This window comes from Lithobates pipiens, unplaced genomic scaffold (assembly GCF_037356315.1).
Source record: "Lithobates pipiens isolate NorthernLeopardFrog02 unplaced genomic scaffold, aLitPip1_a1.2 Scaffold_18, whole genome shotgun sequence".
Taxonomy (NCBI): Eukaryota; Metazoa; Chordata; class Amphibia; order Anura; family Ranidae; genus Lithobates; species Lithobates pipiens.
This window is the reverse complement of record NW_027507758.1, coordinates 542,638,013-542,660,050: the sequence shown is the minus strand read 5'-3', so window position 1 is coordinate 542,660,050 and position 22,038 is coordinate 542,638,013. Positions and strand designations below refer to the sequence as shown.

The 22,038-nt window shown below is 43.0% G+C and overlaps 1 protein-coding gene across 2 annotated transcripts in view; it reads left to right on the top strand.

Moving 5' to 3' along the window:
• HS1BP3 (HCLS1 binding protein 3) overlaps positions 1-22,038 on the top strand; it is a 202,261-nt gene that overhangs the window by 15,288 nt on the left and 164,935 nt on the right. For both annotated transcript variants that reach the window (XM_077488849.1, XM_077488848.1), the window contains exon 2: positions 924-1,089. In XM_077488849.1, the coding sequence (XP_077344975.1) occupies positions 924-1,089 (166 nt within the window). The remainder of the gene's footprint in view (positions 1-923; positions 1,090-22,038) is intronic.

Here is a 22,038-nt window from a genome sequence, read left to right as displayed (position 1 = left end):
TAAGACTTTAGCCCCTGGTGGTCTGTGTATGAATAATGCTATGTATATATTTTAATAGTAGGAGGTTGGAGACCCTCCTTTGTATGTACAGTATGTTTCTCTTTCTACTTTTTTAGATATTTGATGTGATTGTAGCCATATTAGTGCACTTGCAACAAAAAAAACAGTATCAGAGACAGTACGCAATTGTTTTACTTTAAAGGAGTTGTAAAGGCAAAAGTTTTTTTTTATCTTAATGCATTCAGTGCATTTAAGATAAAGAAGCTTTCTTGTGTAGCATGCCCCCCAGTACCCCCTAATGTTTACACTGAGCCCCTTCTCTAGCCAGAAATGTCCATGATTCCCTTGGCCGTCCGGGACTCTCCTCCTGATTGGCTGGGGCACAGCCGCGGCACCATTGGCTCCTGCAGCTGTCAATCAAAGTTAGTTAGCCTATCAGGGGAGAGAGGGGGTGGTGCTGGGTCGGGGCCCTGTGTCTGAATGGATACACAAAGCTATGACTTGGCTCGGGTGCCCCCATAGCAAGCTGCTAGTCTATGGGGGCACTCGTCAGGAGGGAGGGGCCAGGAGCAGCAAAGAGGGACCCGAGAAAAGGAGGATCTGGTCTTCTCTGTGCAAAACCACCTGCACAGAAGAGGTAAGTATAAAATGTTTGTTATTTTATATTTTTTAAAAGCGAGACTTTACGATCACTTTAATATACCAAATAAAATATGGCTTATACATTTTAAATAATTTTCCAGTGTATTGATACTACGTACGGTTGTGAGATCTGAAATTTAAAGTTCCACATTATGACTTAATATTGAGAAGTATATACTGGCTCTCACAACTTCTCTGGGTTCCACCATTTACTAGTTGTTTGTTTGATAAGCAGTGGTAACCCCATGTCCTTACAGTGGTGTCATATTGACTTTTCCCAGGCAGATCCAGAATGCATACACAGGCCTTGACATGTGGGTTCCAGAATACCAGGAGATTCGTGGCAAGATGATGACCGGACATGTCGAGTATCAGATTATTGTAGTCACTACACTACCTGCTTTCAAATCGGCTAGACACAGGCCCGAGGATGTCGTACAATTTATTGTGAGTATGGCTTGATGATCTACATAGCTAAGTCATAGAACAGCATGTGTCAGACCTGGCTTTGGGCCTGTTCGATTCCCTCCATGGAGTGTAGTTATATTTATTTCCCCTTTAATGACTTAAGACCTGTAAAATGGATTTCTAATCTGGTTTGGAAATTCCCTTTTTGTGGTTGTGGCAGCTGTGGGCTCAGGCTGCAAGGGGGCTTCTGTGCATCCCTGTGCAGGAAGGCTCATTCATGTCAGTTGGGAAGCAGCGACTGAATGGACAGAGCCGCTGCACAAAATTTGACAGCCGTGTGGGTGCAGGTCAGCCTGTATGTACCCACACAGCTGTCAAATTGGGAGCAGCGGCTGTGCATGTGCAGTCGCTGCTTCCCAACTGACATGAATGAGGCTGCCTGCACAGAGATAGACAGAATACCTGTGCATTTCAACATGGCCCTTGCTTAGGCATACACTTAAGTACACCCGCGTGAATGAGGCTATTGTATCTGCAACAGTAACATTTCTTATTTTAAAATGATCCTATATCAAAAATGGAAACTGTATGTGTGTTTCACTTTTTCACACATATGCCTGTGATATACTGTACATAGAAAATGAAATAATTAAAAGTAAACTTCAGTAAAAGAAAGTCTTGTTGGTGCTTTAAAGAGTTTTTTGTATCAACTAGGTAACAAGTGTGTAACTATTGACAAAACTGTAGCTGAATCAATGAATGTAATGTAAAAATGGATCTAGTCTGTAGGTGGTAAACAACCTCTAGTAATGAATTGGTTGACGGTTGAAGCTGATATTGGGGAACTGTTCTTTGTACTCTCTGATTGTGACTCTCTGACAGCCCAGGCACAGAAACAGTGGCGTATAGATTTGCGTTGAAGTTTCCAATTTCACACCTACAGATGTGATTGCCAGTTGGCACATGAATTCATGCGGTACATGAGTAGCAGCGCCAAAAGTCAGTTTATGTGTTTAGTCTGCCTACTCGCCCAGCACGAAGTGAACTGATCATTTTAATGCCTTTTTTTGTTCTTCTATGTGGAGAATCTCAGAAATGTGCTGCCTCTCGAAGTTTAGTTATCACTAACAGACCTAGCAGAACAGAGCTCATTGTACTTTGTTATAAGTTGTCCATCAAGGACACCCAGGCTGCTCCGCTCTAAGATCAGATTATTTTAATAAGTAGCTAGTTGTAGCCATATATTGGGATCCCTTTTACCATAGAACCACCCCCCTTCTTAAAGCCCAACTTTGTTTCTCATTCATTGAGGGACACAGGTTTCAGAGACAGTTGGGTTATAATGCTGTCTACTGGAGGATTTGGAAATTGACAAACAAAAAAAACAGTGATCAGGTCTGGTGCTGAGCGGCTGCATTCTGAACACAGGAGAGGTCAGCCTCTCAGTACAGGCACCATTCAGAGAACGCTTTGCATTTCCTGAATTGCTGTAAAGTGTTCTCTGATTTGATGAAGTGGAGAGCATAACGTGACCACCTCGCTTCTCCACCTTGTCCAATCAGAAAATGCTTTGCATTCATTCAGAGTTTGTGCTGTGTCTACCTTGCCGCCAATGCTTTCATTCTAAAGTCTGGCTTACTCTTTGTCATTCTTGGTGTTCCCCATAAATGGGAACTAGCATCTCACTCCACCATTTCTCTGTAGCTTGAACAAGTTATCGTTCAAGCTTATGGTCTTAAGTACGGATGAGTCGAACACCCCTGGTTCGGTTCGCACCAAAACTTGCGAACAGACAATGAATTTGTGCGAACACCATTAAAGTCTATGGGACATGAATGTGAAAAATTTAAAAGTGCTAATTTTAAAGGCTTATATGTATGTTATTGCCAGTTTTTGAGGACCGGGGTCCTGCCCCAGGGGACATGTATTAATGTTTTTTCAGGAGCAATGATTTTAAGAATGCTTAAAGTGAAACAATAAAAATTAAATATTCCTTTAAATATCGTGCCTGGGGGGTCCCCTTAGCCCTCCTGTAAATTAGCGAATTTTTCCCATGTTTAGAAAAGTACCTCAGCAAAATGATATTTCTAAAGGAAAAAATGTAATTTAAAATTGCCCACGGCTGTAATATATTGCCAGATACATAAAAAAATAATTAAAAAAACAGCGTGGCCCCCCCCAGTCCATACAAGGCCCTTTGGGTCTAATATGGATATTAAGATGAACTCCACGGCAGATTTTTTTTTTTTTTTAAATGGCGTGGGCCCCCCCTCCCCAAAATCCATACCAGACCCTTTGGGTCTGGTAGGGACGGGGGGAACCCATGCCGTTTTTACTTAATTGTGTCATGACCTCCCCTTAACCACTTCAATACACTAAATTATATATTGTACCCTGCACTGTATTATATATACACTGAGTGCGCTATATACTCTGAACTGCAGTATATATACTATACGGACTGCACTATATACTCTGCTGAAAAATTGGACTTTAGGTGCCAGAACATGGTAATCCCTCACAGTTACTCTTGCTGGGTGTAGGAACTGTCCCTGCTGGTAAATATTATTTCAGAGGCTGCTTGCCCTCTTTTAGTGGCCTCTCCCTCTCCTTTGAGACCTTCTGAACATGATGTTTTTTTTTTTTTTTTAGCACCGCACGACACTGTTTTATATACTGTGTAGACAACGCCTGAAGTGTATTTGAAACTGTACACACTGTATTATATGCTGTGTACACCGCCTGCACTGTATTAAACTGTACACTGACGAATGCACTGTATATATAGGCTGAATGCAGAGTATGTGTGTATGTGTATAAATTTGAGCACCCCTAATGCAATGCAAGACACTGCATTCAGCATAGCCTATATATACAGTGTAAACTCTATATTCAGTCACTACAGGCAGTGTATTTGATATATTCAGTCAGTATATCAGAATATATATATATATATATATATATATATATATATATATATATATATATATATATATATATATATATATATATATATACTGACTGACTATATCAAATACCTTGCCTGTAGTGACTGAATATAGAGTTTACACTGTATATATAGGCAATGCAGAGTGTCTTGCAGTGCATTATGGGGCGCTCAAATTTGCCGCGATAGCCCCATAAAATTTGCTGAACGGCGAACACCCGATGTTTTTGGTCAAACTTACATGTGTATTGAACTCGAAGCTCATCCCTAGTCTTAAGGATAATGTTCCACCATCTCTAGGTGGTTCCGGCACACCATCATTCAAGCATGGGGTTTCAAGAGTCGGTATCCCCCCTTTTCTGTCAAGGCACAGTTATACTAGATCTGTTTGTGCTTCTTGCGCTTTTTGGCATCAAACAACTGTTTCCCAGATTTGCAAGGCTGCCACCTGGTCTTCTGTTCAAGCATTCTCTAGTTCTACTAGGCGGATGCTAAGGCTTCATCCAATACCAGCTTCGGACATAAGGTCCCTCAGGTGACTCAATTGACCCAATTGAATCCTGTGTTCATCAGTGAAAGAGAAAATTCGATTTTTATGCTTACTGTGAAATCCATAGACACGTGTCCCACCCCTTTGTGTCTATGATCATGTGCTTGCTATTTCTTACATACAAAACTAAGGCATGCTGGGAGTGAGAGGGTTTATACCGGATTGGTCACTTTTTTTCTTTGGCAGTATCCAAACAAACCCAATTGTCTATGAATCCCATGTTTCCTAACCACTTCAGCCCCAGAAGATTTTACCCCCTTCCTGACCAGAGAATTTTTTGCGATTGGGCACTGCGTCGCTTTAACGGACAATTGCCTGGTCGTGCGACACTGTACCCAAACAAAATTGATGTCCTTTTTTTCCCACAAATAGAGCTTTCTTTTGGTGGTATTTGATCACCTCTGCAGTTTTTATTTTTTTGCGCTATAAACAAAAAAAGCGACCATTTTGAAAAAACAATATTTTATACTTTTTGCTATAATATCCCCATTTAAAAAAAAAAGAAAAAGCAAATTACATCTCAGTTTAGGCCAATATGTATTCTTCTACCTGTTTTTGGTAATAAAAATCGCAATATCGCAATTGATTATAGCCTCTACAAAATAGGGGATAAATTTATAGCATTTTTATTATTATTATTTTTTTTTTACTAGTAATGGCGGCAATCTGCGATTTTTATCATGACTGCGACATTATGGCGGACACATCACGCAAAGTTTGACACATTTTTGGGACCGTTGGGATTAATACAGTGATCAGTGCTATAAAAATGCATTGATTACTGTAAATGTCACTGGCAGTGAAGGGGTTAACGCTAGGGGGTGATCAAGGGGTTAATTGTGTTCCCTCAAGTGTGTTCTAATTGAAGGGGGGATGGGACTGACTAGGGGAGATGACAGATCGCTGTTCATACTTTGTATGAACAGACGATCTGTCACTTCTCCCCTCTGAGAACCGGGATCTCTGTGTTTACCCACTGCAAGGGTGTTTTCTGGGGTTGGGCTGAAGAAACAGACACCATTTGTAGTAAGCTAGTGACTTTATTGAAGTAAAAATACAATTTTAAACAGTTTGTTCTCATATAGGCCTGAATGTATTAAAAGCATGCTTAAAGGGTAACTCCACTTTTGTGGGGAAAAAATATAGCAAATAAAGAAAAAATAATATAGCGATACAAGTCCTATTGTATTTGAATGTTATTAAAAATTACCTTTCCTTTTTTAATCTGCAGCCGCTGTAATTTTCTATAAATACAATGCAATATGGCTAACTGGAGGTGTTCTGTACACAGAATGTGTAATGACCATTCCCCAGAAACATCTTTTCCTCCTTGTGTGATTGACTCACCAATTTTCCCAAAAGTCTGCCTAAGATACAAGTAAGATTTTAGGCCTCTCCTGCAACAAAAATGTCATTTTTGGTGAGATATTTCCAATAGGAGCACATCTAAAGGGATGCAGGCCCAGCAGCTTTCCTCATTAGTGCTCAGCTGACTGATAATTATGACACCACTCCCATTAGACCCACTCGGTACAGAGGCACAGACAAACACACATGAATTTCTTCAGAATAACAAAGGGTTGTTATAATCCCTGAAATGTACATAGATCACCCAGAGGGGAATGTTTTTTTCTTAATAAGAGTGGGTCTATGCTTTAAGAGCCCTTTCACACGGAGGGAGTTTTACAGGCGCTATAGCGTTATAAATAGCGCCTGCAATCCGCCCTCAAACTGCTGCACCATTCATTCCAGTGTGAAAGCCCCGAGGGCTTTCACACCGGAGTGGTGCGCTGGCAGGACGTCAGAAAAAGTCCTGCCAGCAGCTTCTTTGGAGCGGTGGAGGAGCGGTGTGTTTACCGACCCTCCACCACTGCTCCCCATTGAAATCAAAGGGGCAGCGCTGCAATACCACTGGCAAAACGCCGCTATTGCGGCGTTTTACCGCCGACGCTATGGCCACGGCAGTGTGAAAGGGGTCTAAGGATAAAATTGATTGTTTGGCACAGCCAATCTGCAACCTCGATTTAGCACATTTGGAAGGTGATTGAGTACTATGTGTAGGAGCCATATAGCAAAAGTGGTAACTTTAGCACTTTTTTTTTTTATGCAGCAGTTCCTATGATGTGTTTCAGGCATCTGTCTTTACAGAAAACCCATCTTAAACTTGGGAAGTTCATGGGATAAATAAATAAATGATGTCACATTCCAATATGAATTATTCCTGTTAAAGTTCTGTAAAAGCTTCTACTTCTGTTGCTTTCTTATTGGTATTGTGCTGTGACTGGCAGCCTCACTGATCAATAGAGAGATATGGGGGTTGGGAGAGGGTGCGACTAAGGTAGACTTTTTAAAGTGCTTGTAAACCTCCATCATAAAATCTGAACAAAGCACTAAAAACATTTGTAGTGGGCTTCCATGAATATGGGCTTGAGCCTTGACCTACATTCTTGCCTATCCAAGCCGGCACGGTATCTCTCCTGTATCTGCAGGCAAACCCCCCAGGACCCCTCCTTTCCCCGCCATCTCTCCCTCCTTGCCCTTCCTTATTCCTACATACATTTGGAATTTGTATTGTATTGTGTTGTGTTTCCAAACACTCTTGCATTTATTCATATGTAAAACTCTTTGTAAACAACATGACTATAAGAATACTGCTGTAACGTTAAGGCCATGTTCACATTTGGAATCCTGCAAATACAAATTTCGACAAAACACACAACACACAACGCACACATGGGTGGCATTATTTCTAATGGCAGCCCAGCCATTGCCATTTTTTTAATGGCTGCCCAAAATAGTGCATTTTTGCTGCAATTGTTAATCGTGGCAAAATTATATCTCCTCTAACTACCAATAGGACAGTCAGCATTTCTTATGTCCAAAAATGCTTTTTTATTAGCTAAATTGAGTGCTGCTAGAATATGCAGCAAGGTTCATTCGACTCCCAACCGCATCGGAGCTGGGTGTATTACCTATACCAATTCTGGTGTTGTGCTTCCATCTCCTCCTCCCTCTGCTTAGTCATTCATAAAACACAGTCATGTGATGATGCTGCAACTTTGTTTTACGAATGGCTTAGCAGGGGGAGGGGGTGGAGGCATAACTCGGGGATCGGTATTTGTAATAGGCCTAGTTTCAATGTGGCTGTGAGCCCAAAGTGGAGCTCTTGCTGTACATTCAGGCAGCAATCTGTGGAGCTAATAGATCACTCATACTCACCTAGATGGCTGCAGCATCAATCTGAGCTGCAGCTGTTCCCCGGCACCTCTACACTGAGAACTGAGCGATCTAAAGGCCCGTACACACGATCAGACTTTTTGACAACAAACATGCAAATTAGCTGTTTTAAGGCAACATCCAACCGTGTGTACGCTCCATCGGACAAACTTTTTCGGTTTTCACCAAACAAATGTTGGCTGTGCGAACAGACAAACTTTTCGACAACATAAGTCCGATGGAGCAAAGTCCGATCATGTGTACAGAAAACCATCAGACTTTACAAACACGCATGCTCAGATCCAATGCAAAAGATCAGACAACAATACAGAAGTTGACCAAAGGTGGCGGTAAAGAGCACAAAAACCACGTCATTTGGTGAAAGTTGGCTGAAAAAGTCAGATCGTGTGTATGCTTAACAAGTTCAAGGCCAACGCCCTTTATACAAACTTTCCCGTGGACTTTTGTACAAAGTACGATCGTGTGTATGAGGCTTAAGACTGCTTACTGCTTAGTTCTTGGGTCTGCCCTGAGCACAGAGCAATGACTGCCATTTACAGTTCTGTACTGGATCGGCTGACTCGGGCTCTCAGCAGCACAGTTGGACATCTGGGTGGGTCCCAGCATTATTGTCGGGATTCCTCCAGAACCTGGACTGGCTCTGTGACATCAGCCAACAGCAAACTTTAGCCAGCAGTGGGCTGAATCTGGGTCACAGGAGTGCAAAAGTGTACTCCTGAGACCCACAGGAGAAGTATGGCCAAAAGAGCTTTAACTATACTTGTCCTTTAACTCCCACTCAGCTGGTAGTCTCAGTCCCATAGCAGCTACCACATTTAAAGACAGGGACTCCACAAAAGTGTTCGTGGACTTAGGTGTGTAGGTGTGATCTGACCATCCTTCAGCACAAGATATCTCATAAACAGGGACATCTGGCAAAGCCAAATGTTTCTGTCAAGGAAGGGGCAGAAGGGGATGCCACTGGTAAGTGTCAGTAATGCTTATTCTGGGGGGAGGGGGGAAGCAAAACTGCATTGCACTAGTTCTTTCCTGGTGCTTACATGACCTGCACTTTGGTAGATACTTTTGGATGGAATTGATGCACACAAGTTCAGGTGAGTTCAGCGGTCAATATTTCAAGACCTTGTGGCAGGCAGCAACATTTACAAATGTAGGCAAAGCCAGAAAGTCTCTGCAAAGTCAAAAATTGTTAAAAAGGGGAGAGAGAGACAAAAAAAAACCCTCACATTTAATTGTTATGGAAACGATAAACTTACACCGCAGGCAATTCAAAACCTTTATGCTTTATTTGTGGGTGATAATTTCTTCTAACGGGGAAATATCCAACCATGGAGGTGTTGCAGATGGTTGGTGATACCACTCTGGCGTCGTACCCCTCTATTAATTGTTCATGAAAACATGCAAAGAGGAACACATGTAGAAGGGGCACGGGCTCAACTTTATATTTGGGATATGCTGATTTGCCGAAGGGATTATAATAACAGAATGTAACACTTTAGTACACGGCCGTTATTGTCTTAAATGACAATGTGTTAAACTCTGGGCCAGGGAGAGCAGCGTGGAATCCACCGACACACTCTTTGACTTAGGATATAGTTACCGTTCTTGGCATTTTTTCTGTATTTTGATGGAGAGTCAGATGACATCAGATTGATTCCAGACCCTCCAATGGCATTAGCATCGTGAAGAAACGTGTGAAGCCATGCCTGATATTAAAACACACTAAATTGAATTAATAGTATCTACTTCTGGCACATAGCAGTCATGTTATTTTCATTTGAATTCTGATCTATGACTGCCAAAACATAACGAGCCGTTCTAAGACTCGCCAGGACTTTGTTTTAAAGGAGCACAAACCTGCATTGAGAGAAATATGGAGTCTAGCTTTGGCTGATTTTTTATATTTTTTGTAAATACTAATTTTGTTAACCTTTTCTTGGTGCCCTACAGCATATAGTCTTGTATAGCGTTAATTTTGATATTAAATAAAATGTATTTCTGTGAGTGCCTACATACTTTCCTTCTTTGTAGGCTTATTTCTATGAGCTTAAAGCGGTTTCTTCAGCCTTTTGGATAAAAAAATTAAATGTCAGCAGCTACAAATACTATAGCTGCTGACCTTTAATAAAAGGACACTTACCTGTCCGGGGGTCCAGCGATGTGCTCATCCGAACTGCTACTTTCCCAGTCTTCGGGTCCCTGGTGCCAGAATGTTTACTATGGGCAGCTGGCTGTGATTCTTTGTGGCTTCACAGCTGGCTACCCATTGCACATGAGCTGCGCTTTGTGAATGGTCCCACCACCATTTGGGCCTGTGACATGTCCCAGAAGGTTGCAAGGGGGGTGGGATAGGGGGGAGTAGAACTTCTGGTGGATTGCCATGGTGATATGCCTGGAAGTGTGAGCAAGTACAAAACCAAGTACCAGCTACCCCCCCCCCCCCAAACAAGTACCAAAAATAGAAGAGGAGGGAGCTTCCTCTTTATACTGCCTCCGGCTATGCTGCCCGAGTCCAGGTATGTGAGTGCCCCTTGTACCTGCTGGGACCTACAGTATGCAGTCTTGCTGGACTCTCCAATGTGTGCGGACTCCTGCTTAGAAAAACAACTTTACATGCAGCAATTCCCGAGAGGGACACAGAGCCTAAGCCTTGCTGATTTGGGCATTGCTGTCTATCGCACCTGTAGAGCAGAAGATGCCTGGGCTTTAGCTCTGTGTCCTTTTTGCCTGTGTGTCTCTCTGAGAACAGCTGCTTGTAGCTCTAAATAGGAGCACAAACGCAGTGGAGACTCCACTGGAACTTCAACGGTCTCGGCAGGCAAAGGAGGCCCCCCACATACTTGGTCAGCACTTCCTGGGGGTAGCATGCAGAGGAAATTTAGAGCAGAACAAATTTAAAACATCAAGAACATGTAAGTTCTGCTATTATCAGCTCATTTAGCAAACAAAACAAAAAAAAGACGTTACAATTTTACTTTGAAACACTTTAATTTTCTGAATAAACCTCAGATCCAGGTCAGGTTCCCTCTCAGGGTCCCCTTAGTCCTGTTCATGTGATGAGATGGCAAAACATTGACCATGTGATTTCTGTTCAATATAAATATCAGTTGAGGCAGGAGGCCTTTTTCTGTATATTATCCAACTTCCTTTTCTGGGATCGTCTGGCCTGCACCTAAGCACTTGGGCACACCACGGGTGTATGGCTTTCGCTTTTAAAGCTTAACATCAAAAACCTAAAGTCATCACAGAGTACATAACCTACAGTTAGTATGATGTGCACCTTTTGCCAACTCTTCTTTTAGGAAAAATCTTCCCGTGTCTTACCCTCGCCTTACCATGATCTTCTGGTATTGCGGGATTAATGCAACTAAAGAGCTGCAAGGAACTCTAATTAGGTGATCTTGACAATGCCCTCCCTTTCCTGCCAGATCTACCATTCACAGAAGCCTTACTATAGTTTCTATGAATGACACAGGGTCTATAAATGGAGGATGGGTGGATGACTGTTAGCTAGATTAATCTCATTCATAGAAGCTGTAGTCAAGCAAACTTGATGAGCGCTGACAGCCTCCCTTATTAACCCCCACCGCACTGGAGGATTACAGTGAAGAGTGGGGGTAGGACGGAGGAGCAGTTTTCCTAAAAGAAAAAGAATCAACACGTTCCAACGATTTTCAATGATTCCAATATCATCCTTGCACTAAGTTATGTCAATTGTGCTGATTTTTATTTTTTTGATTATTAGCTAAAGCTTAAAAAAAAGTCCTGGTAAAAAGTGCAACTTCATTTTCACTTACTCACTGCATTCTTTTATCTCTTGTAGTTCTGTGATCTGAGTACCTTAAAGTAATTGTAGAGAACAGAATTGTGATATGAGGCTCGATTCAAATCTGTGCATGCACATGTGTGTCATGGGTAGGTCAGCCCATTCATTTTAATGGACTGCCCTACCTTTTGAGAGACACAGGGAAAGAAGTCCCAACCCCCCCTTTTTTTAAAATCGCACTGCATCAAGTTGCATGATACTGCAGCACCATGTGGTTTGGTGTGTGCCCACACATCTACTAAAGTGCAGTGCATTTCCCTTTAGGCCAGGAAAACATGATTTTGCACTTGTTTTCCAGCAACAGACATGTGAACCTAGCCTAAAAAGAAAGGGGTGCTGTGATGTGAAGGATCTGAGTCATCGCACAAGCATGCGATTCAGGTCTCTGCCGGAAGAAAATTTTACTGACTGGAACGCTGTGAATTTTAATTCAATACCCCTGCTGACTTGCCACATCTGCACAAACTGCCTACTGCAGTGTTTACCCTCGGTCTGTCATCCTACTAGTTTGCATTTTTCAGCCTTTTCCGGGGACCAAAGCACTGGAGAGCAGTGATGCCAACCAACCAGATTGAAATTTACTGACACAACACCCACATTTCTTTTCTTACATCAGGGGACACAGAGCCATAGTAATTACTATGTGGGTTATATCAGACCGACAGGTGCTGGACACTGGCACGCCCCTAAGGCGTGTACTCCCCTATTTAACTCCTCCCATTACTGGGAGTCCTCAGTTTTCTCGCCAGTGTCTAAGTTGTTGGTCACGAGTAAAGATGTGCTGTGCTGAGCTTGTCAGTAAAATTCCACTCCTCTTACTGATCAGTCAACTCCGGTTATGTTGATTAGAAGACAGATTTATTACAGATGTACCAGTACAAATGGATGAGGGACCCTTCTAGCAGGAGGTCCACAGCAAAGTCATACCAGGAAATATCTACACAGTCATTTTATAGTAGTATTTGGCAACCTGCCATTGGCTAAGGCACACTGGTGGCTCATGGTGCATTGTCAGCTTTATTGCCAAAGCCAGAGTGCCTTTTACAAGCTTTTAGTAATATTTGGTAATATCTGCTAGTTTCTCAAGTATTGCCTCAGGTCTTGGTCAGACTCTTTAGCTACACAAAGTACATATAAGGAACAAGGCAAACATCGATATCACCTGTAATTCTTTGCATATTTCTTATCATTCCCTCCTCTGATATCTATATTTGCCTCCTCAATTTATTATTTCAGTGCAGGTCCGTTCCACAACTGGGTTTTCAGACCTTACTTCATTCAGAGGAGTACTCTCATCATCATAGATATCTTCTCCTTGGGGGAACTGTGTGGTACATTGTCCTGGTCATGGCTGTCTCAATTAATCTTTGAGAGAGTCCTCGAATACAGGGAATACAACACCACCCACAAATGACTAAGATGGCTAAAACCACGGCGATAGAGATCAAACATGAGGTGACAAGTCCAGTCCATTTCCCAAACCAACCTTCAAGCCAATTTGTGAATGGATCATTACCCGAGTTTTCTGAGAATTCATTCGATAAAGCTGTCAATCCTTCGAGGGCTCTAGTCGCGGTTCCTCCAGGAGCTGTATTGTTAGGAATAAAAGTGCAACACATACCGACAAACATTTTACAGACCCCTCCTCTTTCTGCTAGGATCATATCTAATGCCATCTTATTCTGCCATGCCATCAGAGAGGTAGGGGCTAATTGCTCTGCTAATCCCTTAACTGCATCCCTGGTGTAGTTTACAAACCTTTGTTGGTTATAGTGTATATATAGTTAATCTAGTCAACATTCTTGTTTACTGTCACCCACCAAAGAAGAGACTCAAATCCAGCTGCCACTTGATTCCTAGCCTTAAACTCGCTTGGCACTCCACATGGAACCCCAATCTCATCCATGTAGATCTGAGGGTCAAAAGACCCTGCAGAAGAGGTGTCCCTTCTGCTCCTCTGGTGACCCTTCTTCCAAGGGGACTCTGACAGTAAGCGCAGAGGCATTGCCAGCTATACCAGGGCACAATCCCCTCGGGAATTGGCTGGGATTCAAGCTCTGAGCCTCTTATCTCCGCATAAGCACCAGACTTCCGCCCTCTGGGTGTCGTGCTCAACCCAGTCGTCACCCTCTCCCTTTACAATTTTGTTAATCCTCTCCATGCAGTAGTCATCCGGTAAAGACCCCAAATCTGTGCCACTCTCATTCCCCGGAAGTGCAAAACAAGTAAAGTTGCCAGGGTATGCCATGACAGCTGGGGGTATCTGAGGTCTCTGAACCTGGGGAAACAACAAACTTAACGTGTGACAGGAAGTGTTGGTGTCAGGTTTGTATGTTTTTTGATACAGTTTTAGCATACACCCTAAGCCATCTGGATCTGTATTATTATTTAAGGGAAAGGGCACTGTAGCTAGCTGGGGTCCGGCCCCTGCACAGACCAAGCAGTTCTCTTTTTAAGGGTATTAGCAGTATATATTAACCATTCAAGCCATTCGTTCTTATTCTGTTTCTAATATTATAGTTTCTTCCACTGTGAGATTGATGAATCTCACTGTGGGTCCTAATACCTCTACTGTAAGTTGGTCCTCATTAGCTAATTCTTTCTTCTTGTTTGTCTCATTCTTGGGTTTGACTTCAAGGAAGAATTTTCCCAAAGGGTCAGTTCCTGATATCCAAGCTCCTATACAGTATAACCTCTGATCTTCTAGTTTGGGGTCCTTCAGGGAAATCAATAATATATTGCAATTCTTTGGCTCTGTACAGGGAGAGTGGGCCGCTTTAGTTATGATTAATCTATTCTTTAAATCTCCTGCTGCTGGGAGCTCATATCCCCAATCCTGGGCTGCAGTTGTCCACATGACTGAATCCCAAGTAGTACACCCGGTAGTTCCAGTCAAGTAGCACACGTATTTGTCTGCCCAGGTCATCTTACCTGCTACATTATCTCCACAATCTGTCATCTGGCAGAAATCCACCTGTATAGTACTGGTGGTTCCCTCATCAAAGGTGAGGTTCAATGCTCTTCCTGTCTCTTCCCAATTGATTGGTTCCACTATCCTCCTGTGTCTCCTACCTCCCCGTATAGAGGCCTCACCTAGAGTCACCAATGCTGCCACGAGGAACAAAATCCCTACCATCCTATCTGAAGTGAGGGGGGCCTAAATAGGGCCTTTTCTTCACCAAGGTTGAGACAAGCAGACCTTTTATCTGCCTCCCTTTGTAGTTGGACTTTCCCCCTCCTTCAGTCTTTTTATGTCCCTACTCTGCCTATGTTTACCTTTTTACAGTGGGATTGGTGAATCCAGGTAGACCTTTCAGCAATTCTTACTGCGGTGGGAGTAGTAAGGAGTACTTGATATGGACCATCCCACTTAGGGGAGTGCCAGTGATTCTTTTTGATCACCTTGATGAGGACCCAGTTTCCGATTTGTACTTCGTCTTTTCCTATAGGCTCTTCTTCTGGAATGGAACACACTTGGTTAATTTGTTTCTGTTTTAATAACCTTGACATGTATTCTGCTAAGGTTCTCTCCACTTCCTCTATGTGGGTTTCATTTGGTAATAAAGGTATTTTATAAGGTCTACCATACATCATTTCAAATGGACTCAGCCCCTCCTTAGTGGGGGTGATGTGCATGCTTAAAATAGCTAGTGGGAGACAGTACATCCAATTTTTCCCTGTCTCTGCCATAGCCTTTTTTAGCTTGCTCTTTAATATCCCATTATGTCTTTCTACGAGCCCTGCTGACTGAGGGTGATATGCACAGTGATTCTTTACTTCTATACCCATCACTTCTGTCAAGTGTCTTATGGTCTGATTTACAAAATGTGGACCATTATCACTATAAATCTTCTTTGGTATCCCAAATCGTGGAATGATATCTTTTAGTAAGGCTTTGGCTACTGTTAAGGTATCAGCACTTCCTGTGGGGAATATCTCTACCCATTTGGTCAATGCATCAATGATTACCAAACAATATTTCTTCCTTTCACATTTGTCTAATTCAATAAAATCCATGCAAATGTGTTGGAATGGATATTGAGGTGTGGGGAACTTCCCTTTCTGTGGTCTTATGCCTCTCTGAGCATTGTCTTGCACATATAATGCATTGAGAACAAAAAGTTTTTTTAGTAGTTTGTAAAGCCATAGGCTGCTACCACTTTATTTAGTATCTCACTCATCCCCCTGTTTGACACATGTGTTACTCCATGGGTCAAGAATGCTGCATACTTAAATAAAGTCTTTGGCGGGACTGGTTTGTTCTTTGGAGAGATATATATGTCCTCCTGGAGGGTGCATCCTTTTGTGACCCAAAGTTGTTTTTCAGATGGGGGTGCACAACTTTGCATATCCTTCAAAATTGTGTGATCTAATTGTATATCTTCCTGTTGTACTAAGATTTGTGTAGATTGATTAGCTGCTTGTTTAGCAGCTTTGTCTGCTTTTTTTATTCCCCTCACATATTGGGTCTTTGCCTTTTGTATGGGCCTGACATTTACATATTGCCAGCTCCATTGGAAGCTGGATAGCATCGAATAATCCTAAAATGAAATCAGTATGTGAAATGGGTTTGCCCCCAGAAGTGACCATTCCCCTGTTTTTCCATTGCTGGGCAAATACATGCACTGTAGAAAATGCGTACTGGCTGTCTGTGTAGATGGTGGCCTTTTTCCCTTCAGCTAGGGTACATGCTCTTGTAAGAGCGATTAATTCTGCTACTTGTGCTGAGTAATGACTAGGTAACATTTCAGCTTCCAGTACCTCTGTTTGTGTGACGACTGCATATCTAGTAGCATTTGTGCCATCAGGATTCTTTCTGCTAGATCCATCAACAAAAAGTGTCATGTCAGAATATGGTAATGGGGTGTCTTTAAAGTCAATCCTAGGTAATACCTTCTCAGCAATAGCGGCCGTACAATCATGTTTTTCACCGTCTGTTGGTATTGGCAGAAGTGTGGATGGGTTTAAAGTAGTGCACCTTTGGATGGTTATATGCGGTTGTGTCAAAAGCACAGTCATACAGGATAAGTGTCTTGCTTGGCTAAGGTGTGAAATTTTCTGTTGTAGTAATATTACTGATACAGCATGTGGGACCTTTAATATGAGCGGGTGATACAGTACAATGGAGGCTGAAGCCTTAATCGCTTCTGCTGCTGCGACCACTGCCTGCACACATGGGGGAAGTGCTCTTGTCACATTATCAAGTTTAGTGGAGTAATATGCGATTGGTCTTTGTTTACAACCATGTGTCTGTGTCAGTACTGATGTCATGTGTCCATCTCTTGAATCTACAGTTTGCTCAAACAGTTTCTCATAGTTGGGTAGTCCCAGCACTGAGGTCCTTGTTAATGTTCTTTTTAATTCAGTAAAAGCTGTCTCACTTTCTTCATTCCACTGTATATCATCCTTTTTCTGTTCCCTTCATTCCTACCTCTTCCTCTATACCTGCCCCTGCCTCTCCCCCTGTTGCCACCCCGACCTCTCCCTCTGTTCTTGGGCGCGGCATCAACAGTATATTCCTCCCCATCATCCTCATTATTGTCACCTTGCAAGAAAACTTTCACTTTCACATTCTTCTTTCCTTTCTCCTTAAGCCACCTTTCATTATGTTTTGCCCATTGTAATGTGTCTAACACTCCAGCCGTTCTATATGTGACCATACTTTTTGTGCTCTGGTTTTAATCCATTAACAAAAGTAATCTTCAGCTGTTGCTGATATGCACTATTAACGTCCACTGATTCCGGTAACCCGGAGTATGATTTGAAAATTTCTCTTAATCTATTTAATCGTTAACGTTTTCCTTATCCTCTTGTGCAGTCATATTGATCTTTTGCCAATCTGTGCGCTGGATGAATCTATTAGTTATTCGTTGGAGAAGATTTAAATCTGCGTGATTTGGAGCAAGAGGGAGTCCCCTATTCCCTTGGTGGTCCACTGCACATGGTTCCCAGTCTCCTTTTTACTGAGGCCCAATCTGGCCCCAACTGATTGCCTGCTCTACCTCCACCCCATTTAATTTATAGCTATCTCGTAGCCCTTGAATATTTTTCAACAAATTCTGCTGGACCTAATTTGGGGTGCTTAATATGTTTGGTGGCTTTTTGCACATTACTTTCAGTCCAGGGCCGATATACGGTCATAGTAAGAGGCTGGACTTGTCCATTTATGTTTTGACCTGCCATTGGATTAGGGACCTCAATCAGAGGGCACATATTCTCCTCCTCATCCTCCCCAGGGTATCTTGTGGGAGCTCTTCGATTTCCGGCTGTTTCCCCCCCTGTGCACACCCCTTAGCAATGGCTTCCATTAATGTCTCTATCATGGATCTGTTTAAGCTAGGGCTGTCATGGGCTGCTTGTGCAATAGGGGAGACGCCCAAGCCTTCCTGTGGGGGCTGGTTGGGTCCCTTCTTGGGGTGGAGGCTTGAAGGGGAAGAGGGTGTGACTGCAGGATGAAGGGGTTAGTTCCAGCCCCCTGCGGCAGGGTGGAATATGTTGGCTGTGGAGGGGGCGGGGCATGATAGGGCGGTGGTTGCTGCACTATACACATAGTATCATCTTCTCCATCAACCAAAGGCAACTGCATTTGGGATTTATTCCTTTGGTTTGATTTAGCTTTACTTTCTGCTCTACTCTGCGCTTGTTGCAACCATTCCTCTGCTACTTGAAGTCCATATCGCTTCTGATCCTTTGGTCCAAACATTTTAATTCTATCTACTAAAGCTTGACAACCCCTCACTGTTAGTTTCCCATTAAAACCACAGTCCTTTTCCCACTTACGGCAATATTTAACATTCTTTGGACTTTTACCATGCATACATTTCTTATCACCTTCTAATGGTACATTTGGTACACAGCAACAACACAAACAAGCGCAAGAAATACCTTTGCAGAGTCTATTCCCCATGTCTGTCTCTCTCTTTTTTTTTTTTTACGCACGCACGCACACACACACACTGCAGGGACACAGAGATATATATATATATATATATATATATATAATCTGCCTTAGCAAACAAATTCCCTACCATTAGCATTTAAGCGGGCCTTTTATCAATTTGTAAACCACCAGACTAGCAACCCTTGGATCATGAACAATAAGAATACAAGAAAAGCAAAAATATCAAGACACTCCACACTCAGTAGAGAATCAAAAAAAAAATCGCTGCAGTAAGGTTAAACATGAGGAAGAAAGACCAAGAGAGTTAGTCTCATGTGTTAACAAATGCAGCAAAAGGAACAGTGCTTGAAATATTAATCTCGAGAGAAAAAGAGAAAAAAGATTCGATCTATGGGGGGAAGTGTTGCTGAGAAAGTTACTCGCACATTCACTTCCTCTTTTGTCCCAACCATCAAAAACCTGAAATGGCCACCGTGACTCTCTGTAATCTATCCAGAATACTTGTAGTCACTATTCACAACAATTATCAATCATCTTCCGGTACCTTATATTTTTTGTAATCTGTCTCTGACAGCGGGCTACGTCTATTTACCATAGGCAACGTCCCCAAGTGCCTCTGTCTTCGGCCACTGTGTCACCTAGCCACAGTGCCGGCATACTCAATAAATAAAAAAACAAAAAAAAAAAAACAAATCGCCTTGAGTAGAAGAGAAAAGAAAAGATCTGTCTTACCTTTCACAGACGGAGGACTGGATCAAATAAGTCCAGTAGCAGAGCTTAGGTGTGGTTCCGGAACCGACCAGCCTCTTTTTACCACTTAACTTGAGTGGGAGGACCTAGGTCTCGGCGAGAGGGAGTCTGATACTCACCGATATTTTGGACGGAACCGTTCGATCCACCACCTAATCCTTGCTTCCGGCTCGAAAGGACCATGATGTCAGTAAAATTCCATTCCTCTTACTGATCAGTCAACTCCGGTCATGTTGATTAGAAGACAGATTTATTACAGATGTACCAGTACAAACGGATGAGGGACCCTTCTAGCAGGAGGTCCACAGCAAAGTCATACCAGGAAATATCTACACAGTCATTTTATAGTAGTATTTGGCAACCTGCCATTGGCTAAGGCACACTGGTGGCTCATGGTGCATTGTCAGCTTTATTGCCAAAGCCAGAGTGCCTTTTACAAGCTTTTAGTAATATTTGGTAATATCTGCTAGTTTCTCAAGTATTGCCTCAGGTCTTGGTCAGGCTCTTTAGCTACACAAAGTACATATAAGGAACAAGGCAAACATCAATATAACCTGTAATTCTTTGCATATTTCTTATCAAGCTCCACTGGTAGTAATCCTTGCTGGGGCTAGCCATGCTGACCGGATCCGTTCTGGTGTCTTTTTATTGGCTAAATGAATGGTACCTGGGCCTCGTGTCTGGAGAAACAAGGTTTTGCTTGCGAATGCTTCTCTTTGAGAGCTGGGCCCTGGGATCTAGTACTTTTTGGTAGTGAGGCCATAAAGTTTTTACTGGCAGGGTGCTGTCGCAGGTCCAGGATTGTGGGTAACCCGAGGTTCTTTGGTTCCTGAAGGTTTCCTAAAAGGTCTCGGAACCCACCGTGAAGGGTGAAGATTGGGGTTTTATCTCTGATAAAACCCTGCTGCGTGGATAAGGCAAGGGAGATTTTCTCAGGTATTTCTCCTTCTATGTATAATGTTGTCATGCCTATGTGTCACCACTGGGGGTTGTATTGAACACTCACCATCCTGTCGCTGGAAACAGCAAGGAAGCCTTCACTCTCCTCTCCTCCAGCCGCAACAGATCCTCCAGGAAGAAGGGGGGGGGGGTCTGGTCTCCTCCTGTGCCCCCAAATATATGTTTTTTCCCCATCAGGGGACAGGATGCAAAGCAATTGATTTTTTTTGAAAAAAAAAAAAAGTACAGACCGCGGCCGCATCAGCGGAGGATTTACCCCCCCACCATGCACAGGACGCCGCTCGCGCGGGAAAGCACTTTTCTTTGAAAGGAAAGGGCGGGGGGCATGGCTAACGGCATCAGACGCCGGCCACACATGGAGGAAGCTGGTCTCAGCGCTGTGTATGTGAACGCTGCTGCTGGCTGTAGAGGGACAGAGCAGGTGGATGGCTTGGTCAGGTTAGTGAACACAGGCTTTTTCGCTTGGCACATTATACTTTACTGAAGCTAGGGTTAATAACAGCTAATGGCGCTGAACTATAGCCTAGCCATGTACATTCTTTTGCATAGTGCCTCTGCTTTATGCTTCAGACTATGAATGGTAATGGGACCACTTCTCTAAAGGGTCATTTGTTTTGCTTTGTAAACTAAATCCATTTCCAAAAGAATGTCATCCTCCTCTGAGAGGGATACGGCTAGTCAGATTGAGCCGTCAGGGGTAGAACACTTCAGTCCCTGTATATATCATACAAACACCTTTTTTCTTCTACCATTTGAAAACTTGAAAAGAAGATGAATGCTATGATGTCTCTCCATATTAGGACTAAACATAGCAGATTCCCATCTAGTCCTCAGGGCCCTTTTGATGTGCAGGAGGCTGGGGATCAGGTAGATCTTCCCAAATATTGGAAGATACTTATTTATCCTCCTTGGAGGATCCTAATATGCAAGGAGTAGCATTGCAAGTCATTTTTCTTGTGTACTCCCTTACTCAACCCTTTTGTTGCCTGCAGCACAGACTCTTGAGGTATCTACCTCTAATTGGGTTCATTAGAACCTCCCCCACCTGGGGATGTTTTTTCCTATTCATGCATAGCTAAAAAAGCTTATGTATTCTGAATGGGAACATCCGGATAAACAATATTATCCTCCCAAGAAATTCTCCACACTTTGTCTATGACAGAGGATTTCTATGAAGAAAATGGGGGGGGTTCCAGCAATTGATGCTGCAATCACCTCAGTGAGCAGAGTCTCACATGTCCGGTGGATAAAGCACTGATGTTAAAGGATCCAGCAAATTAAGGTCGTAACTTCCTTTTAAAGACGTGATGTCTTTTGCAGTTGAGTAGTGCAGCCTGTTCTTGCAGCAATTGGTGTATCTCAGTCCATTAACCCTTTAATGTTCTGCTCCACCATTTTGGTGGAGCACATTTTGAGTCAAGCTAACTCATTGAAAAATGTGGACTTCAAAGGGTTAAGGAACAGTTTGTGGTCTCTCGAGTCCTGACATCAGCGGGGAATTCTTAGCTCCGCCGCCTCTCTTCTGATATGATAACTATAGTCAGCGGGCGGGGCTGAGAATTCCCCGCTGACGTCAGGACTCGAGAGACTTGAGAGGAGAGAGGTGGGCCGGTGTTGTGCCGAGAATGGTTTCCCCGTCTAAATCTGTTCCCCCCCCCCCCCCCCCCGACTCTCGGCTCAGATCGGAACTCCGCCTGTCCAGCCCTCTGCACTGTGGTTCCTCCTCCTCTACCCCGAATGCAAATCTTATTTCCACCGTCCCCTGTACAATATTATTAGTCTATTCTATCCACACATATATTTATATGTATTACTCC